The 21,206-nt window shown below is 40.7% G+C and overlaps 1 protein-coding gene across 3 annotated transcripts in view; it reads right to left on the bottom strand.

Moving 5' to 3' along the window:
* Positions 1-277: 277 nt before the first annotated feature.
* Positions 278-21,206, bottom strand: part of jak3 (Janus kinase 3 (a protein tyrosine kinase, leukocyte)) — a 34,220-nt gene continuing 13,291 nt past the window's right edge. For all 3 annotated transcript variants that reach the window (XM_064952328.1, XM_064952330.1, XM_064952329.1), the window contains exons 10-24: positions 12,733-12,913; positions 10,736-10,860; positions 10,409-10,540; positions 9,320-9,407; positions 8,779-8,903; positions 8,364-8,502; positions 7,880-8,031; positions 7,353-7,503; positions 5,375-5,499; positions 4,482-4,671; positions 3,780-3,904; positions 3,500-3,672; positions 3,138-3,255; positions 2,791-2,904; positions 278-2,368 (exon numbers count right to left, since the gene is read on the bottom strand). In XM_064952328.1, coding sequence (XP_064808400.1) covers positions 2,249-2,368; positions 2,791-2,904; positions 3,138-3,255; positions 3,500-3,672; positions 3,780-3,904; positions 4,482-4,671; positions 5,375-5,499; positions 7,353-7,503; positions 7,880-8,031; positions 8,364-8,502; positions 8,779-8,903; positions 9,320-9,407; positions 10,409-10,540; positions 10,736-10,860; positions 12,733-12,913 — 2,058 coding nt within the window. In that variant the 3' untranslated portion in view covers positions 278-2,248. The remainder of the gene's footprint in view (positions 2,369-2,790; positions 2,905-3,137; positions 3,256-3,499; positions 3,673-3,779; positions 3,905-4,481; positions 4,672-5,374; positions 5,500-7,352; positions 7,504-7,879; positions 8,032-8,363; positions 8,503-8,778; positions 8,904-9,319; positions 9,408-10,408; positions 10,541-10,735; positions 10,861-12,732; positions 12,914-21,206) is intronic.

Genomic DNA, 21,206 nt, shown 5'->3' with positions numbered 1-21,206 from the left:
AAAATCCTGTTGCTGCAAGATTATTTTGCTACAATAATACTGGTAAAATGAATATCCCATATTGGTACCTATCTCACATCTGATCACATGTTCCATATTTGGATTCTGTGCTGTATATTCTGTATTTTATTTATGTATTTTGAATGTAGGGCTTTTGTGTGTGGGGATTTTGTATGCAGGGCTCAATTGGAAAGGAGACCTGGGGCTCAATGTTGATTCCCTGTTAAAATAATGGCTCAATTAAAAAAGTTTAAAAGTAAACCTGAAGATGACAAGCTCTTATAAGAATATTGTTTATTTGTGTGCTTAGACACTCAAAAGATTACATCATGATTTATTATCAAAAGGTTTCTTTCCAGTCGTTATTAGGTTGTGAACAAACATAGGTTGGTACTCAAAAAACATATATATTCAACCCACTGGATGCTTCAGCTGCAAACACAACATACAAGTCACTCAAACATGTGTGTATGCATTCTGACTAGGCCGAGTCACCTCCTTGTATGTCTAAAATAAACAATCTGTCTATGTTGCTAGACCAGAATTCAGTCTGTTCCTCTTACTGGTATTGTCATGGTCCTGCCAAAGTTCCTTCTCTCTTCAACTGTTAACCGTAACTCGAGTTGAGTTCCACATGCTTCCTGGTACTACTTTTTTGGAAACTGGCCTGCATTATCAGGAACTGAGACTAAACTGTTGCTCTTTCCATAAGTACATAATATTCAGCAATAACATGTTTGCCCACTCTCTCAATCAGAAACTTTCCATGCACAACGTTCCTATTCACCTTTCATTAACTCCTAACATATACAGTTGAAGTCGGAAGTTTACATACACTTAGGTTGGAGTCATTAAAACTCATTTTTCATCCACTCCACAAATGTATTGTTAACAAACTGTAGTTTTGGCAAGTCCAGAAAATGATGTCATGGCTGTAGAAGCTTCTGATAGGCTAATTGACATCATTTGAGTCAATTGGGGATGTACCTGTAGATGTATTTCAAGGCATACCTTCAAACTCAGTGCCTCTTTACTTGACATCATGGGAAAATCAAAAGAAATCAGCAAATACCTCAGAAAAACATTTGTAGACCTCCACAAGTCTGGTTCATTCTTGGGAGCAATTTGCAAACGCCTGAAGGTACCACGTTCATCTGTATATACAATAGTATAAGTATAAAGTATAAACACCATGGGACCATGCAGCCGTCATACCGCTCAGGAAGAAGATGCGTTCTGTCTCCTAGAGATGAACGTAATTTGGTGCGAAAAGTGCAAATCAATCCCAGAACAACAGCAAAGGACCGTGTGGAGATGCTGGAGGCAACAAGTACAAAAGTATCTATATCCACAGTAAAATGAGTCCTATATTGACATAACCTGAAAGGCAGCTCACCAAGGAATAAGCCACTGCTCCAAACCGCCATAAAAAAGCCAGACTACAGTTTGCAACTGCACATGGGGACAAAGATCTGACTTTTTGGAGAAATGTCTTCTGGTCTGATGAAACAAAAATAGAACTGTTTGGTCATAATGACCATTGTTATGTTTGGAGGAAAAAGGGGGAGGCTTGCAAGCCGAACAACACAATCCCAATCGTGAAGCATGGCGGTGGCAGCATCATGTTGTGGGGGTGCTTTGCTGCAGGAGGGACTGGTGCACTTCACAAAGTAGATGGCATCATGAGGAAGGACAATTATGTGGATACATTGAAGCAACATCTCAAGACATCAGTCAGGAAGTTAAAGCTTGGTCGCAAATGGGTCTTCCAAATGGACAATGACCACAAGCATACTTCCAAAGTTGTGGCAAAATGGCTTAAGGACAACAAAGTCAAGGTATTGGAGTGGCCATCACAAGGCCCTGACCTCAATCCTATAGAACATTTGTGGACAGAACTGAGAAAGCGCGTGCGAGCAAGGAGGCCGACAAACCTGACTCAGTTACACCAGCTATCTGAAACGTTTGACCCAAGTTAAACAATTTAAAGGCAATGCTACCAAATACTAATTGAGTGAGAAAGTGGTGATCCTAACTGACCTAAGACAGGGAATTTTTATTATTAAATGTCAGGAATTGTGAAAAACTGAGTTTAAATGTATTTGGCTAAGGTGTATGTAAACTTCCGACTTCAACTGTACATTTATTATACATGTAATGTAATCAATACGTTCTAATATGGTAACAGGAAGATGTATATTTCAAGTTAGAATGCAACATTCTCTAATAGGGTTGGCTTCAGTTATATTCATCCTTTTGAACCTTCTCTCTCATCTTGGATGCTGGTCTCAATCTGATCTCCCAGGGTGGAGAACGTTGGCCGTTCCTCAGCGCTGTATCCCCAGCACGCCGTCATCATACTATAAATCTGTTAAATAAAACAATGGAAGGTTACAAAAACAGGCAAAATAATAACTTTCATACCTGAGACATCCCTATGTCTAGTGTCTATGCCTGTAAAAACTCAGGATAGGACCAATATTAATTAATTTATCTTAAAGTTTGACTTTGTGCACTCCTCAACACGCATTTAAAATCATTGTGTTGTTGTGGGTATGGACTAGCTAAAGCAGCATTTCCCAAACTTGGTCCTCGGGACCCCAAGGGCTACACATTTTGGTTTTTTGACAAATTAGGGTTAAGTGCCTTGTTCAAGGGCACATTGATGGATTTTTCACCTTGTCGGCGTAGGCATTTGAACCAGTGATCTTTCAGTTACTGGTCCAACAATCTAACCGCTAGGCTACCTGCCACCCTAGGCGTGGCATATGGCTGTGGAAGGTGTCTTACTCTGGGAGGGCAGAGTGGTGGAGCAGGCAACCTCCAGTTGTCCTTCAGGATATCAACCAGATGCATTGAAATGGAGAGACCCTGCATGTCATTGCCAATCTCCTGCATATATAGCTTTAAATGTGCAGTGGATGGGAGAGAAAACATGTCAGAATCAAATTAGGCATTTATGGGCAGGTAATGTACAATCATAATAATTTAGTTAAAATCATTGACACAAAAAAATGAAAATATTTTTTTATGAGCTTAAAGTAATATAATGTCAAGGTTGAGATAGCTCAAGCTGAAACACAGATATTTAATGAGACCAGTAGAACAAGGTATTAAGGCTTGGTTAAGCCACTTACCCTCTTTGGATTGCAGTTGTGCTCACAATAGGAGAAGAGCTCATGAAGGACGACTCCAAAACTCCAGACATCTGACTTGTGGGAGAATTTGGACTCTGTGATGGACTCTGGGGCATACCTGGGTATGAACAGAAGCCTTATTAGAAGACAACTTGCCTTAGAGCTCATTTCCATAGAAAATGAAGATGCTCTCAGCAGCACTTCAAGTCTATTGACCTGGATTCATTGGAGAATCAGGTGCGTTAGTGCATGAACAGAAATGTGCACTAAATGTGCACACTATCGCGCTAACCAGGGAGAACACTGAAGTAGATCATGTCAAACATGAGTGGAAAGTAAATTCCAAATGCAATGGCAGTTACCAGAAAATGGGGCTTTCACCAGGATGTGTCACACGGTAGTACTCCTTGTCAAAGGGAATGATCTTGGTCAGGCCAAAATCAGCTATTTTGACCAGTGTGTCACTTGCTACCAGAATGTTCCTAGCAGCCAGATCCCGGTGCACGTAGCGCATGCTCTGCAAGTACTCCAATCCCTAAGTGTGCAAAACAACACAATTAAGGTTTTTCCCCTTTACAATGTAGAGATTAACAGTCTTGTATGGAATAGTCAGGACTTCTGCTATTTGAATTGGGCTCATACTTTACAGATTTGAGAGGCAAAAAGCAACATCCTCCGGTTGTTGACGAGCTGCCGGTTCTTCTCCAGGTATCCAATCAGACTGCCATAGGGCAAATATTCCATCACCAAGCTCATGCTGAGTCGACCTACCCAAAATGTGGATAAACATTCAGAGAGTTAACACAAACATTCCTGCCTTGAAACAGCTATTATTTACATGTAGGCTGAAGGTTCTTACTTCTAATACACTACCTAATCTTTTACATGTTTTTTCAAGAATAGGAAGAGAAAGAAGTTCCCTCTGGGGAAAAACAAATATTTATATTTTATTCAGTGTCTTGAGTATAAATAACAAAGAGGGCACATTTAAGAAGCTAATAAAGATATGGAGGTTGACAAAGACAGTTTTGAGATGGTCTAAAGTTATCAAGTAATGGCATTTCTGGCATTTCAGCTATGATTATCAAAATCACAAAGATTTCAGCCCATTTTATGTTCCATTGACTGTTGCATGGTCTATTGACATTGACTGAAAGGATACCAAAAAGCCCAACAAACTTCAAATATGAGTTTGTCTAGCGACACTTCATAGAACAGGTACATTTCCCATGCTATCAACTGTGGTGCAGCTGCAGATAACCTTTTTTATTTCATAGGTGGCATTATAGCCTACAAAAAGTGTTATTGGGGTCTTGGTGTATGAATTTATTTGCATGTTCTTACCCATGCTGTAGCAAACACCCCTGTATTTGACAATGTAGTCACAATGCAGGGAGCGAATGGTGTTGATTTCCTTTTGAAAGTCTTCCAGGTTTGACTGCTTGTTGGGCTGTAGCTTCTTCACAGCAATCAGCTCGCCCGTGTTGTCCCCCAGAGGATCATATCGGCACAGCTCAACACTGCCAAAGTTCCCCTAAATACAATGAGGACAGAACGTTTTATATTAAAACATGTACTGTAGTATACAGTACAACAGGTTGGGGGTGTTCGTATCTTAACCTAGTCAATTCTAGGATTGAGTTGTGAATTAGATTAAATTGATGTATTGAAAACGGTCATAATTGAAAGTAATGTTCACCACTCCAATTCCTGAATTAAAGTTACTGTACTGTATGTTGAAATAGATTTGACCCTTGGTACAGGATGCCTCAAATGTTTTGTTCAGAATAGTGTGGATTGCAGAAGGATAGGAGAACACTGTCCTCTTGTGGTACATGATAAAAAGTGAAGTGACCATTTCTAGGGCTTAGTTTTTTTCTCATTATTTTCTTTTGTTCCCCAAATAACATCTGAAAGCAGAGAGTCAGTCGACTTGCGTTCAGCCATGCATTTTCTTTTAGAATCAACATAAAGGCACAATATGTCATTTCAACTACCTGACCCTGCCACTTTGTTTGCTGAGCCAGGGGATAGGGCTGGGGAAATGCAACTACTCTCAATGTCATAGACGGAGCTACTGTATGGATGCAAGGACTGACAGCAGCCTGTAAGAAATTAATCATCATAGCTTTTAAAGCTATACAATGTTTGTTTACAAAGACTCAATTAACAACAAAAGGAGATGAGAGGTGGAAGCACAGCATGTGTGAAAGCAACTCATGCAGGTGACAAGTTACCTTCCCCAGAGGAGAGATATAGCGTAGGTGTCTCTCCTCATACACTGATTGGTCCTGCTGGTGGGAGGGGCCTAATGCTCTGTCCCTGTCAGGGAGAGGCTCCGCAGCATGGAGTATCACGTAATCTATGGCACAGGAAGAAAGGCGCTCAGAAGCTATATCACTACTGATGCCTTTCATAAATCACATAGGGACAGATTTAAAAGTGTTTGCCTCAGAGCAAAGATTAAAGGAATACAGGAATAAAAGGTTATCAATAAGTAGAGGTCAGCTTAAGGTAACTGTCCAGTGTTTCCAGATTTCTATGAAATATGACCTATAATTACTTACAAATGAGTGAAATAGTTTCCCTTCCAAAAAATGCTAATTAAGTACATTAAAAGCAGATGTTCTGTGTTGGAATGAGTTCTTCAGGCTATACACATAGGATAACCCTTTTTGGTTACAGATAGAACCCTTTTGGGTTCTATGTAAAATCCTTTCCACGGAGGGTTCTACATGGAACCCAAAAAGGTTCTACCTGACACCAAAAAGGGTCCTACCTGGTAAGACTGCCCCTGACAAAAATGTTTTGGGGTCAACCGAGAGTTTTTTAGAATGTGTATTTTTGCATATATAGACACACCCTATGTTTGAGTAAAATCAACTATATGTAGGCTACTGAGCTTGTCTGATGCTTTAAGCACTGCGATTAAAAATGAAAACACACAAATTACAAAAGAGTGAGCCAGAGATCAATGTAGCTTAACCAGAAGAAATAAACCTCTTCCCGACCTTTCTCCCGCTGCTGCTGGCCTTTGCAGATTCTGCCTTTAAGCTCCTGAAGTTGCCGGTAATAGGCTGCACCAGCGATCGGCAACCTTTTCCATTTGGAGTGCCAAGTTATCGTACCATTTCGACTGAGTTGTGTGCCAGTTATGATTTCATATGCACATTTTCGTGGAACAGTTTCAATTAATTTATAATAAAGTCTTTATATCTGAAAATCAATGTCGTGGTTAATCAAAATGTAAATCTAAATTAAAATGATACAAATCTAAAAGTAACTTCTATTGCCATTGCTACGTTGAGGAACTATTGTTAGTCTCAATGGATGTAAAAACAGACTTCCTTTACTTGCTGTTTGAGGCAAGGAAAAAATTACTTAGAGAAGCACCACAGTAATGGTGAGTTAAGACAATCAGAAAAAGTATCAGATCCCCAAATGGGCCATTTATAGGCCTACATTTGCATGCATGCCAGTTAGCCTAGGCCTACTTCTATGAGTAATCAGATGTGTTTCCTTATTCAAGATTGACAAGAGCACTACAAACAAAAGACAATTAATAAATTGACAACTCGTAAATGGAATGAAATCAACCAAAACTTTGTTCTCAAAAGTATAGCCTAGGTTGTGCGCTCTGCAAACAACTTGTCCACTTCTACAATGACAATGATAAGACTGGAGTAATAATAATATATTAAATCCATTAACAGAAATTACCCTAACCAAACAAACATTGCAGATTTGAAATCTTGGGAATTAACAGTAGGCTAAATGTAGCCTACTACCAGTGATACTGGTGTGCCATCCCCAATGGCCTCAGCAATGGATTCGTCCACTTAGACAGGTGTAAATCAGACAGGTGTCTTTCCTACCAAACATTTTTTTTATATATATCGACTAAAAAATCTTGGTCGACCAAGAGCCTATCGACCAAACAATCAACCAGTCGACTAAATAGAGTCAGCCCTACTACCTGGAACCAAAAAGGGTTCTCTTATGTGAACAGCTGAAGAACCCTTTTGGAACCCTTTTTTCTAAGAGTGTAGAACAAACAGGTCAATAAAAGACAAAGCCCCTAAACTAAAGGCCAGTTTGTGTTTAGCTGTGTTTTATTAAACAAATTCCCACCTGTAAATAGCAGGTAGAAACTATAATTCTGGACCACACCAGGTGTTTTAAGTAACATGGTTTGGATTCATTAGCGAGAAGTACCTGACGTTATCAGACTGTTCAGTTGGCGAATGATGCTTCGACAGGAGGGCCTGAATGCAGGCTGGTAGTTCATACACTGACTGATAAGATCCGCCAGCTCTGTCCACTCTGAGGAGGGTAGCTGCTTGTAGGTCTCGTAAAACTGCAGCTTCTGCTTGAAAGAAGCAGAGGTTAATTCAACATACTGGTTTTCTACAAAAACACTGTGGTGAATTTGTGTGGAATTTGACCACATATTTTCTGAAAACCGCTTAAAAGGTAATCAACGTTGGATTAATGTAAGTGTAATACTCAGGATGTAGACAAAGACTAATCCAAGGAGAATTAACAGTTGGTAATTTCCTGTGGGTTATACAGAGAAAATAAACTGCACTTGATTTTCCTGAAACTATAATTGTATAGGTTTCATGAATATATAACTTTGGCCCTTATTCATGAATATATAACTTTGGCCCTTATCCATAGGGTAAGTCAATATCAGATACTGTACATTATTGTGTTAGTGGTAGTAAAAGGTGGGAGTTTACCCTCTCGAGGTCCAGGCCCTGTAGTGGTGCCTGTCCTCCATTGAATAACTCCCACAGCGTGGCACCGAAGCTCCACTTATCACACTCCAGCTCTAGCCTCTCTGGAGCCTCCAGCACCTCCGGAGCTACCCATGGAATCCTGTCAAGCACCACTGTACACACACACCCACCCAGACACACACACACACACACCCACCCAGACACACACACCCACCCACCCAGACACACACACCCACCCACCCAGACACACACACCCACACACACCCACACACACACACACACACACACACACACACACACACACACACACACACACACACACACACACACACACACACACACACACACACACACACACACCCCATACAGTATATACAGAACACAAACAGTTAAAAGCATGAGGTTCTTAAATAAAACATAACTTTTCGAAGCCATTCCCAGTATGCATGTATACTCTCTGCATGACATTATGATAACTGTTTACCATCTCTGCCCAACATTGCCAAGTTGATGCCCGGGTCACTCAGCTTAATGAATGGAGAACTTCCTTGGGATGCATCCCCCTCTCTGGCCAAGAGCAGATTTTTGGCACAAATATTCCCATGAGTAATGTTTTTCTCTTCCTATTTGATGAAGGAAGAGACAGAATGTAACCATTTATTTGAATAGTTCTTAACGAAAGTGTATGCTCAAACAATGAGCAAGTAGTAGCAGTTTAACTAGTGTATATACTAGTATTGACAATGAAGAAATGTCTAAGGATAGTTAATCAAACATCTAATGATTATCAATTTGAACAAAGGTGCTTCCACAGAAAACATACAAAATACTTCCGCAGAAGTTATGTATTATCAACTGAAGAGAAAGAGAAATCAGGCCAAAGATCAGGTTCATCTCACCAGGAAATTGAGCGCACTAGCCAGCTGTTTGGCTACGTCAAGTTTCCAGCTGACCGACACTGACCCTTCCCTCTTCAGGTACAGGTCAAGGGCCCCACACTTGATAAACTCCTGCACCATGACGTCTGCAAGGTTAAGAGATGACCAGCGCAGCATGATTAGATGTGTTACAATAGCAGCAGCTCCTTGAGAGAGAGTTGAGTCAGAACTGCTCAAAGCCCCCACATAAAATGAAGTGGAACTGCATTAGCAGACTCTGTAGCACTTTAGATTACAGTGCCCTTAATACCGTGTCACTACTCATATAATTTCAATGTATGTATGTATTGTAATTACTCATTGTTACAATGAGTTACAGTGAATTTACGGCAGTAACCCTAACTCTAACAGTAGCCTTAACACTGACCTCAGCCCTAACACTATAACCTGTAGTTAATTTAAATTGTGCCTGGATTTTTAAAATATTTTTTTTAAGGTTTGGTGATTTTGTAGAAATCTGTGATAAATGGGATGTTAAGTTGAGAGGTTGATGCTTACTCACTCTTGGATCTGTGAACACTTATCCCATAGACAAGGAGAAGGTGCTTGTGGGAAATCTGGCTCATCAAGCTGGCAGCTTCAAAGAATGACTAGAAATGACAAGCAAACAAATACTTAGAATGTGTGACCACTGTAGCTACTCTCCTTTTATTTGGACAGGATTTTCTTCAGTAAGGTGTAACAAGGGATTGATGCAGGTGTTGGTATCCTATCTTAGCTACTGTTTCATGTGGCAAAAAGCTACAGCCACCTGCTGTAAAACATCCCCGTAGGATTCAAGAGACAATGAAACACATCCGATAATGCGTTTTTAGAATATTCCAAAAAGACCTGATATAACATGACACAAGTTAACAAAACCCCTCCAAAAAGTTTTCTAAAAGGGTCTATGTCTTTAGATGCTTAGTTTGTTATACCATAGACCACCCCTTCCCAAATGGAAAAACCCTCCAACTGAAACTGGCTACTTGATTAATAATAAATAAATAAATATATATATATATATATATATATATATATATATATATATATATATATATATATATATATATATATTACCTTTCTTTAACTAGGCAAGTCAGTTAAGAACAAATTCTTATTTACAATGACGGCCTACACCAGCCAATCCCGGAGGACGCTGGGCAAATTGTACGCCGCCCTATGGGACTCCCAATTCCCGCAGGTTGTGATACAGCCTGGAATCGAACCAGGGTGTCTGTAGTGACACCTCAAGCACTGAGATACAGTGCCATAGACTACTGCACCACTAAATCATTTTTTCTTTGACATTGTGATTGTTGTTAAAGAGTAATTATATTGTGCCGAGCGTATTGCTCTTACAGTTGATTGGATCATTTGACTCAATACATGTCAATTAGAGTAAAGTAGGATATTAAAATGGTCCTCTTATTATTGATTAAAACTAAAAGGACTCATAAAATTCAGAAAAAAACTCAGCACCTGGGTTTAAACAAGAACACCTTCTGGTAGATATGGACTAATGCCATGAATGGGGAAATTACAATTCTGATGCAGCCACAGTATCACATTCTATTTGACTTCTGAAATGCACATGATCTGTTTTGCGTACCTCCCAGCAGTTTTTGTGGTTTGCATCCAGCTCCTTAAGCAGAACATCTGTCACATGTCTGTCCCCATCACGGATGTCTATCTTGCTGCCTTTGAAGATTCGCGTGAAGGATCCCTGTCCCAAGCTTTCAGACTGACAGAAATTATACACACAGTAAAGTGAGTAAACCATTCATTCACTCAAACTGTCATTCATGGCCTTGCCCATCTTCCCTTATACAGGGTTTGTCATAAGACAGAATTCATTTAAACTTGAATGGCATTAAACCCACATAACAGAGAACTGATAGGATGTTTGAGTAAAGCTCGAGGCTTCTACTGAACTCACCCATCGCAGATCCTCGTACTTGATCATGTGGAACTGGATGTGACTGGGTTTGGTCCTTTGCAGCATCGGAGACCCCTGTGCCTCTACTGAGCTGCTACCGCGGATGATGACCATATTTGAGAGTTCTACAGCAAGTAAGGTGTAGTTTTTGTGATGAATGATGTAGCATTATGCAGATGTATCATTGCTAATTGTTATGATTGAGATACAGTGCCTTGCGAAAGTATTCGGCCCCCTTGAACTTTGCGACCTTTTGCCACATTTCAGGCTTCAAACATAAAGATATAAAACTGTATTTTTTTGTGAAGAATCAACAACAAGTGGGACACAATCATGAAGTGGAACGACATTTATAGGATATTTCAAACTTTTTTAACAAATCAAAAACTGAAAAATTGGGCGTGCAAAATTATTCAGCCCCCTTAAGTTAATACTTTGTAGCGCCACCTTTTGCTGCAATTACAGCTGTAAGTCGCTTGGGGTATTTCTCTATCAGTTTTGCACATCGAGAGACTGAAATTTGTTCCCATTCCTCCTTGAAAAACAGCTCGAACTCAGTGAGGTTGGATGGAGAGCATTTGTGAACAGCAGTTTTCAGTTCTTTCCACAGATTCTCGATTGGATTCAGGTCTGGACTTTGACTTGGCCATTCTAACACCTGGATATGTTTATTTTTGAACCATTCCATTGTAGATTTTGCTTTATGTTTTGGATCATTGTCTTGTTGGAAGACAAATCTCCGTCCCAGTCTCAGGTCTTTTGCAGACTCTATCAGGTTTTCTTCTAGAATGGACCTGTATTTGGCTCCATCCATCTTCCCATTAATTTTAACCATCTTCCCTGTCCCTGCTGAAGAAAAGCAGGCCCAAACCATGATGCTGCCACCACCATGTTTGACAGTGGAGATGGTGTGTTCAGGGTGATGAGCTGTGTTGCTTTTACGCCAAACATAACGTTTTGCATTGTTGCCAAAAAGTTCAATTTTGGTTTCATCTGACCAGAGCACCTTCTTCCACATGTTTGGTGTGTCTCCCAGGTGGCTTGTGGCAAACTTTAAACAACACTTTTTATGGATATCTTTAAGAAATGGCTTTCTTCTTGCCACTCTTCCATAAAGGCCAGATTTGTGCAATATACGACTGATTGTTGTCCTATGGACAGAGTCTCCCACCTCAGCTGTAGATCTCTGCAGTTCATCCAGAGTGATCATGGGCCTCTTGGCTGCATCTCTGATCAGTCTTCTCCTTGTATGAGCTGAAAGTTTAGAGGGACGGTCAGGTCTTGGTAGATTTGCAGTGGTCTGATACTCCTTCCATTTCAATATTATCGCTTGCACAGTGCTCCTTGGGATGTTTAAAGCTTGGGAAATCTTTTTGTATCCAAATCCGGCTTTAAACGTCTTCACAACAGTATCTCAGACCTGCCTGGTGTGTTCCTTGTTCTTCATGATGCTCTCTGCGCTTTTAACGGACCTCTGAGACTATCACAGTGCAGGTGCATTTATACGGATACTTGATTACACACAGGTGGATTGTATTTATCATCATTAGTCATTTAGGTCAACATTGGATCATTCAGAGATCCTCACTGAACTTCTGGAGAGAGTTTGCTGCACTGAAAGTAAAAGGGGCTGAATAATTTTGCACGCCCAATTTTTCAGTTTTTGATTTGTTAAAAAAGTTTGAAATATCCAATAAATGTCGTTCCACTTCATGATTGTGTCCCACTTGTTGTTGATTCTTCACAAAAAAATACAGTATTATATCTTTATCTTTGAAGCCTGAAATGTGGCAAAAGGTCGCAAAGTTCAAGGGGGCCGAATACTTTCGCAAGGCACTGTATGTATAATCAAATAAATATTATGTCTTCTGATTTCAATATGAAATATATTTTAGTCTCATTTGATTGTGAAGTAACCAATGGTCAATGATCAGAATCCTACGATTTAGCTTTAAGTTTGAGCCAAATAAATATTAAACTGGCTTGTTGTCCTGTACCTTTCGGTCGAGGTGGACAACATCTTTCCAGCTTGACAGGAACCTCAGCCAGGAGCAACTTGCTTTGTTGGAAGAAGTCAGTGAGTTCCCTCAAGCTGAGGAAGGACTTGTGGACCCCCGAAAGACTGAATTGTTCATTCTTCATAATTAGACAGTCTTTGTAATCCAGCCCAAGAGGAGTCTAAGAGAATATTGAAAAGTACACCCCGTAACACATTATTTGGGGTGGCGTTCAGCCACAACTCTGTGATGCATAAGATATTACAGTTTGAATGTCCCGTTGTGGGTTTAATCTTCCACGTAGGTCACCCATTTTATTTTCCAAAGTTTGCACATTTTCTAGCAGAATGGAAAGCAGTGGGAGTTTATTCAATTGCCTACGAATTCTCAGAAGGCAGCCCGCCCTCCGGACCCTTTTCTTCTGCCTTCTCTTCACGCAAATGACAGGGATCTGGGTCTGTTCCCGGGAAAGCAGTATATCATTCACGTCGGGCTCGTTGGACTAGTTAAAGTAAAAAAAGGATTCTGCCAGTTTGTGGTGAGTAATCGCAGTTCTGATGTCCAGAAGTTATTTTTGGTCATAAGAGATGGTCGCAGCAACATTATGTACAAAATAAGTTAAAAACAACGCAAAAAACACAATTGGATAGGAACACGTAAAACGTCAGCCTTCTTCTCCAGTGTCATCTGTATTCACAAATTGCGCTTTATAAATTGACAACAGACTGTATGCCATGCCCACCTATCTGTTTCTGTCTCAGGTAGCCCGCAAAAGCCAGTGGATAGAATACAAGAATGTTATAATATTTGCCATAATCCTAATTCTCATGTGCCTAGGCCTACTTATCGCCAGAGTCTGTGACATGGTGAAACTTGAACTCATGTACTAAATCTGAAACAATATGATGGTGACATTTAAAATTGCTGTCATTCTTGAAAGTCAGGACAATCCTTGTCCTGCAAAGAAACATACTTTTTTATAGTTTAATAAATTGATTTTGCAAGCAGTAGGCATTTTCGCGATGCCATCACTTGCCCCGCATCTTCTAAATTATACATTTTTTGAAAAACACTGTTTTCATCATCAATTATCACAATAAAGGAAGTTCGACAAAAGAAAATTCATCCCTGTCGAACAGATAAAATGTTAGTTGATCTTTAGAAAATGTATCTTACATCTGCCGTTTTCATTAAGTCGCAATGATTTTTTTGCCACATTGCTTATTTGTCAATGGAAACCTGCCTACTGTTTTTGCTAGCACTTTCCCCCCAAAAGTGTACCATATGTGTTAACTTGGTTGAGTTTACAGATATACTGTAGGTCAACCTCACTGACTGGGTAACTACCAATACTGGTGGTATCCCAGATTATAATTAATGTGTATGTTACCTATTATGACAACTTGAAACTCCTTGCCATCCAAGTGAGAGGATAAATCCACAAGTACACCACAGAATACATGTAATATCTGCAAAAGTACAATGTAATTACTAGGCGTTACACAGGATTTAGCTAGTTAAATTGAGGTTTATCTTGAGGGACACTTGTAATTTACATTAACATATTTTAACCTTTATTTAACTAGGCAAGTCAGTTAAGAGCAAATTCTTATTTACAATGACAGCCTCCCGGGGAACAGTGAGTTAACTACCTTGTTCATGGGTATAATGACTGATTTTTACCTTGTATAAATGGGGATTCAATTCAGCCACCTTTCGGTTACTACTCGCCCAAGGTTACCTGCCGCCAGCTGTTTTAATCGGAACAAGATAGTTCAATGGAAATGCTCTGTGGCAAGCAATTGTAGCATATACTTTCTATGCAAACTTTGTAAATGTCACCAAAAAGGTAAGGTAATGGAAACATACAGTGCCTTGCGAAAGTATTCGGCCCCCTTGAACTTTGCGACCTTTTGCCACATTTCAGGCTTCAAACATAAAGATATAAAACTGTATTGTTTTGTGAAGAATCAACAACAAGTGGGACACAATCATGAAGTGGAACGACATTTATTGGATATTTCAAACTTTTTTAACAAATCAAAAACTGAAAAATTGGGCGGGCAAAATTATTCAGCCCCTTTACTTTCAGTGCAGCAAACTCTCTCCAGAAGTTCAGTGAGGATCTCTGAATGATCCAATGTTGACCTAAATGACTAATGATGATAAATACAATCCACCTGTGTGTAATCAAGTATCCGTGTAAATGCACCTGCACTGTGATAGTCTCAGAGGTCCGTTAAAAGCGCAGAGAGCATCATGAAGAACAAGGAACACACCAGGCAGGTCCGAGATACTGTTGTGAAGAAGTTTAAAGCCGGATTTGGATACAAAAAGATTTCCCAAGCTTTAAACATCCCAAGGAGCACTGTGCAAGCGATAATATTGAAATGGAAGGAGTATCAGACCACTGCAAATCTACCAAGACCTGGCCTTCCCTCTAAACTTTCAGCTCATACAAGGAGAAGACTGATCAGAGATGCAGCCAAGAGGCCCATGATCACTCAGGATGAACTGCAGAGATCTACAGCTGAGGTGGGAGACTCTGTCCATAGGACAACAATCAGTCGTATATTGCACAAATCTGGCCTTTAAGGAAGAGTGGCAAGAAGAAAGCCATTTCTTAAAGATATCCATAAAAAGTGTCGTTTAAAGTTTGCCACAAGCCAGCTGGGAGACACACCAAACATGTGGAAGAAGGTGCTCTTGTCAGATGAAACCAAAAGTGAACTTTTGGCAACAATGCAAAACGTTATGTTTGGCGTAAAAGCAACACAGCTCATCACCCTGAACACACCATCTCCACTGTCAAACATGGTGGTGGCAGCATCATGGTTTGGGCCTGCTTTTCTTCAGCAGGGACAAGGAAGATGGTTAAAATTGATGGGAAGATGGATGGAGCCAAATACCGGACCATTCTGGAAGAAAACCTGATGGAGTCTGCAAAAGACCTGAGACTGGGACGGAGATTTGTCTTCCAACAAGACAATGATCCAAAACATAAAGCAAAATCTACAATGGAATGGTTCAAAAATAAACATATCCAGGTGTTAGAATGGCCAAGTCAAAGTCCAGACCTGAATCCAATCGAGAATCTGTGGAAAGAACTGAAAACTGCTGTTCACAAATGCTCTCCATCCAACCTCACTGAGCTCGAGCTGTTTTGCAAGGAGGAATGGGAGAAAAAAATTCAGTCTCTCGATGTGCAAAACTGATAGAGACATACCCCAAGCGACTTACAGCTGTAATCGCAGCAAAAGGCTACAAAGTATTAACTTAAGGGGGCTGAATAATTTTGCCCGCCCAATTTTTCAGTTTTTGATTTGTTAAAAAAGTTTGAAATATCCAATAAATGTTGTTCCACTTCATGATTGTGTCCCACTTGTTGTTGATTCTTCACAAAACAATACAGTTTTATATCTTTATGTTTGAAGCCTGAAATGTGGCAAAAGGTCGCAAAGTTCAAGGGGGCCGAATACTTTCGCAAGGCACTGTAGCGACTGAGTGGAGATTTTGAAGAGCGCACATTCACAGGTAGGTAATTAGTGCCTACTGAGCCTCCAACCAGTGTAATCTCGGACAGCCAGAGCATCTGTCCACAAGAGATTACAACCCTGTGACAGTTATTACTGAAACAGATGCAGCTGAGAACAAACTAAACACGAAATGGTGAATTTAGTGGAAACTTTCCCATTTGTAACAAGCATTTGTTGTTACACCTCTGTAATTACCTTCTGCAATTACCACCAGTTACATGGTGTTATTATAGTGTAACAGAGTTATTACAATTAACTACAAAACTTGGTACAGTGTAATTATACAATACTAAGGACCCCTTAAAATGAAGTGTTACCACAAAAAGTTTTAAACTCTAACCAGCGTATTTGCAAACAGCACAGGAATGAAATCATCCACATGTATTGATATCATGTTTACTAATGATGCAGAAATGTGCTCTAAAGCAGTGTCCACATCCATTGGATGAAGTGATCATAATATAGTAGCCATATCTAGGAAAACCAAAGTTCCAAAGGCTGTGCCTAATATAGTGTATAAGAGGTCATAAAATACATTTTGTAGTGATTCCTATATTGAAGAGAATATTTGCTGATCTGTGGTGTGTAATGATGAGCACCCAGACGCTGCACTTGACGCATTTATGTAATGTGTTATTCCAGTTATTAATAAGCATGCACCCATTAAGAAAATGACTGCAAAAACGGTAAAATCCCCAAAGAATGACAAGGAATTAAAAAATGGTATGGTTGAGAGGGACGAAGCAAAAAGAATGTCAAATAAATCTGTCTACACAGCTGGTACTGTAAATTGAGAAATCATGTGACAAAACTAAACAAAGAAGAAGAAGAAACTGTGAAACTATGAAACTAAGATAAATGATACAGAGAATGATAGTAAAAAGCTTTGGAGAACCTTAAAACCCCATAAGGTTGGTGTCCACGCCTCCGAGGAAATCAAATAAGCGTAATAAGGCAATCCCCATCAAAATCCATCAGTTTAAGCTAGAGATGTTTTTAGTTTGCATTGGATGCGTCTCAATCCACCATATCTGCCTATGTCGCACTTCTGAATCTGCGCTTAAAGGTGACAGAGCTAGAGCAATGTTTGTCAGACCATGAGACATCCCGAAAATCGTTCTTCTCGCAACATTGTCTGTAGTGTCCGAACAGGATGGTGTTCTTAATTTTGCTCTATGACCTCCACAGGTGTCAGGAGACTCGTCTGAAGTCGGTACAGACCCTTTGCTATGAGACTCGAAATTGAGCTCAGGTGCATCCTGTTTCCATTGATCATTCTTGAGATGTTTCTACAACTTGGTTGGAGTCCACCTGGGGAAAATTCAATTGATTGGACATGATTTGGAAAGGCACAGTGCATGTCAGAGCAAAAACCAAGCCATTAGGTCAAAGGAATTGTCCGTAGAGCTCTGAGACAGGATTGTGCCGAGGCACCGATCTGGGGAAGTGTACCAAAAAAATTCTGCAGCATTGAAGGTCCCCAAGAACACAGTGGCCTCCATCATTCTTAAATGGAATAAGTTTGGAACCACCAAGACTCTTCCTAGAGCTGGCCGCCCGGCCAAACCGAGCAACCAGGGGAGAAGGGTCTTGGTCAGGGAGATGACCAAAAACTTGATGGTCACTCTGACAGAGCTCCAGAGTTCCTCTGTGGAGATGGGAGAACCTTCCAGAAAGACAACCATCTCTCCAGCACTCCATCAATCAGACCTTTATGGTAGAATGGCCAGACGGAAGCCAATCCTCTGTAATAGGCACATGACAGCCCTCTTGGAGTTTGCCAAAAGGCACCTAAAGGACTCACAGACAATGAGAAACAAGCTCTCTGGTCTGATAAAACCAAGATTTAACTCTTTGGCCAGAATGCCAAGCGTTACGGCAGGAGGAAACCTGACACCATCCATACAGTGAAGCATGGTGGTGGCAGCATCATGTGCATCCTGTTTTAGCAGCAAGGACCCCGAGACTAGTCAGGCACGAGGGAAAGAGGAACGCAGCAAAGTACAGAGAGATCCTTGATGAAAACCTGCTCAAGAGCGCTCAGGACCTCAGACTGGGCCAAAGGCTCACCTTCCAACAGGACAACAACCCTAAACACACAGACAAGACAGCACAGGAATGACAAGTCTCTGAATGTCCTTGAGTGGATCAGCCAGAGCCGGACTTGAACCCGATTGAACATCTCTGGAGAGACCTGAAAATAGCTGTACAGCGACACTCCCCATCCAACCTGACAGAGCTTGAGAGGATCTGCAGAAAAGAATTAGAGAAACTCCCCAAATACTGTTGGGCCAAACTTGTAGCCTCATACCCAAGAAGACTCAAGGCTGTAATCACTGCCAAAGGTGCTTCAACAAAGTACTGAGTAAAGGGTCTGAATATTTATATAAATGTGATATTTCTGTTTTTTAATTGTAAAAAATGTGCGTAGATTGATGAAAAAAAAAATGATTTAATCCATTTTAGAATAAGCTTGTAATGTAACAAAATGTGGAAAAAGTCAAGGGTTCTGAATACTTTCCGAATGCACTGTATGGAGACAGTTTGCTGCCAAAAATATTATTTAAATACATGTAAAGGAAAATAATTATAATTATAATAAAACGTTTCCTGATCTTCCATTTTATATATTTTGTGTGACTATCTGTTGTTCCATGTAGTGAATGTGTTATTCAAAGAATTTGTATGGGCTAATAGCAGTAATGCCCAAAATAATTGTTCATCAAATAATTTGGTTCTATTTTTATTTGATAGTTCAAATAGTGATAGTTGATAGTTCAGTTTGATAGGTCATAAAATTATAAATCAAATAGCTAAATGACCCTAGATTTGAGCTTTATTATGATGATACTATTTCCATAAATTAAATGGTGTACTGAAGCATGTGTGTTACTGTATGAAGTGAAGTTCTTAAGTTAAACCATTCAACTGCAATGGTTTTACATGTGTAAGGGCTATGAAATAAGGATCAGATACTAGTCGGATTGTACAACACAGAATGAAGGGTTTGAAAGTGTGCTGTCTTATGTGTTGATTTCGCTTACTTTTAATATACAGTACCAGTCAAAAGTTTGCACACATCTACTGATTCAAGAGTTTTTCTTAATTTTTATTATTTTGTAGAATAATAGCAAAGACCTCAAAACTTTGAAACAACACATATGGAATCAAATGGAATCATATGTGTTAAAAAAGTGTTAAACAAATCTAAATCTAAATATATTTTATATTTGAGATTCTTCAAAGTAGCCTCCCTTTCCCTTGATGACAGCTTTGCACACTCTTTGTATTCTCTCAATCAGCTTCATGAGGAAGTCACCAGGAATGCATTTCAATTAACAAGTGTGCCTTGTTAAACGTTAATTTGTGTCATTTCTTTAATGCGTTTTAGCCAATAAGTTTTGTTGTGACAAGGTACGGGTGGTATACAGAAGATTGCCCTATTAGGTAAAAGACCAAGTCCATTTTATAGCAAGAACAGCTCAAATAAGCATAGAGAAACGACAGTCCGTCATTATTTTAAGGTCAGTCAATACGGAAAATGTCAAGAACTTTGAAAGTTTCTTCAAGTGCAGTCGCAAAAACCATCAACCACTATGATGAAACTGGCGCTCATGAGGACCGCCACAGGAATGGAAGATGCAGAGTTACTTCTGCTGCAGAGGATACGTTCATTAGAGTTACCAGCACCTCAGATCGCAGCCCACATAAATGATTCACAGAGTTCAAGTATCAGCCTCCAGGCTGTGTAAGGGCTATTTGACCAAGAAGGAGAGTGATGGAGTGCTGCATCAGAAAACCTGGCCTCCACAATCACCTGACCTCAACCCTATTGAGATGGTTTGGGATGAGTTGGACCGCAGAGTGAAGGCAAAGAAGCCAACAAGTGCTCAGTATATGTGGGAACTCCTTCAAGACTGTTGGAAAAGCATTCCAGGTGCAGCTGGTTGAGAGAATACCAAGAGGGTATTAGCTGTCGCTGTCATCAAAGGAAAGGGTGGCTACTTTGAAGAATCTCAAATATAACGTATTTTGATTTGTTTAACACTTTTTTGGTTACTACATGATTCCATATGTGCTATTTCATAGTTTTGATGTCATTACTATTATTGTAGAAAATAGGAAAAATAAAGAAGGAACCCTTGACTGAGTAGGTGTGTCCAAACTTTTGACTGGTACTGTACGTGTCACGTTCTGACCTCTATTTCCTTTGTTTTGTCATTATTTAGTATGGTCAGGGCGTGAGTTGGGGTGGGCAGTCTATGTTTGTTTTTCTATGATTTGGGTATTTCTATGTTTCGGCTTAGTATGGTTCCCGATAGGGGCTCTGGCGCCCCTGGGCTGAGGGGCTCTGGCGCCCCTGGGCTGAGGGGCTCTGACGCCTCTGGGCTGAGGGGCGGGAGCTCTGGCAGCGCCGAACAGGCGGGAGACTCCGGCTTCGCTGGAGTGGAGGAAGGCTCTAGCAGGCGAGGCGCACTGTAGGCCTGATTGGGTGGTGCTGGCACTGGTGGTACTGGGCCGATGACACGCCCAGGAAGCCTGGTGCGGGGAGCTGCCACCGGAGGGCTGGTGCATGGAGGTGGTACTGGATAGACCGGACCGTGCAGCACCTGCCCAACCTTACCCAGCCTGCCCAACCTTACCCAGTTGAATGCTCCTGGTCGCCCTGCCAGTACGGCGAGGTGGAATAGCCGCACTGGGCTATGCAGGCAAACTGGGGACACCTTGCGCAAGGCTGGTGCCATGTAAGCTGGCCCAAGGAGACACACTGGAGACCAGATGCATAGAGCCGGCTTGATGGCACTTGGCTCAATGCTCACTCTAGCCCGGCCGATACGCGGAGCTGGTATGTACCGCACCGGGCTATGCACCCGCACTGGGGACACCGTGTGCTCCACAGCATAACACGGTGCCTGCCCGGTCTCTCTTGCCCTCCGG

This window comes from Oncorhynchus masou, chromosome 31, assembly GCF_036934945.1.
Source record: "Oncorhynchus masou masou isolate Uvic2021 chromosome 31, UVic_Omas_1.1, whole genome shotgun sequence".
Classification (NCBI taxonomy): Eukaryota; Metazoa; Chordata; class Actinopteri; order Salmoniformes; family Salmonidae; genus Oncorhynchus; species Oncorhynchus masou.
Note: the sequence above shows the minus strand (reverse complement) of the source record. Positions and strands in the feature narration are given on the sequence as shown.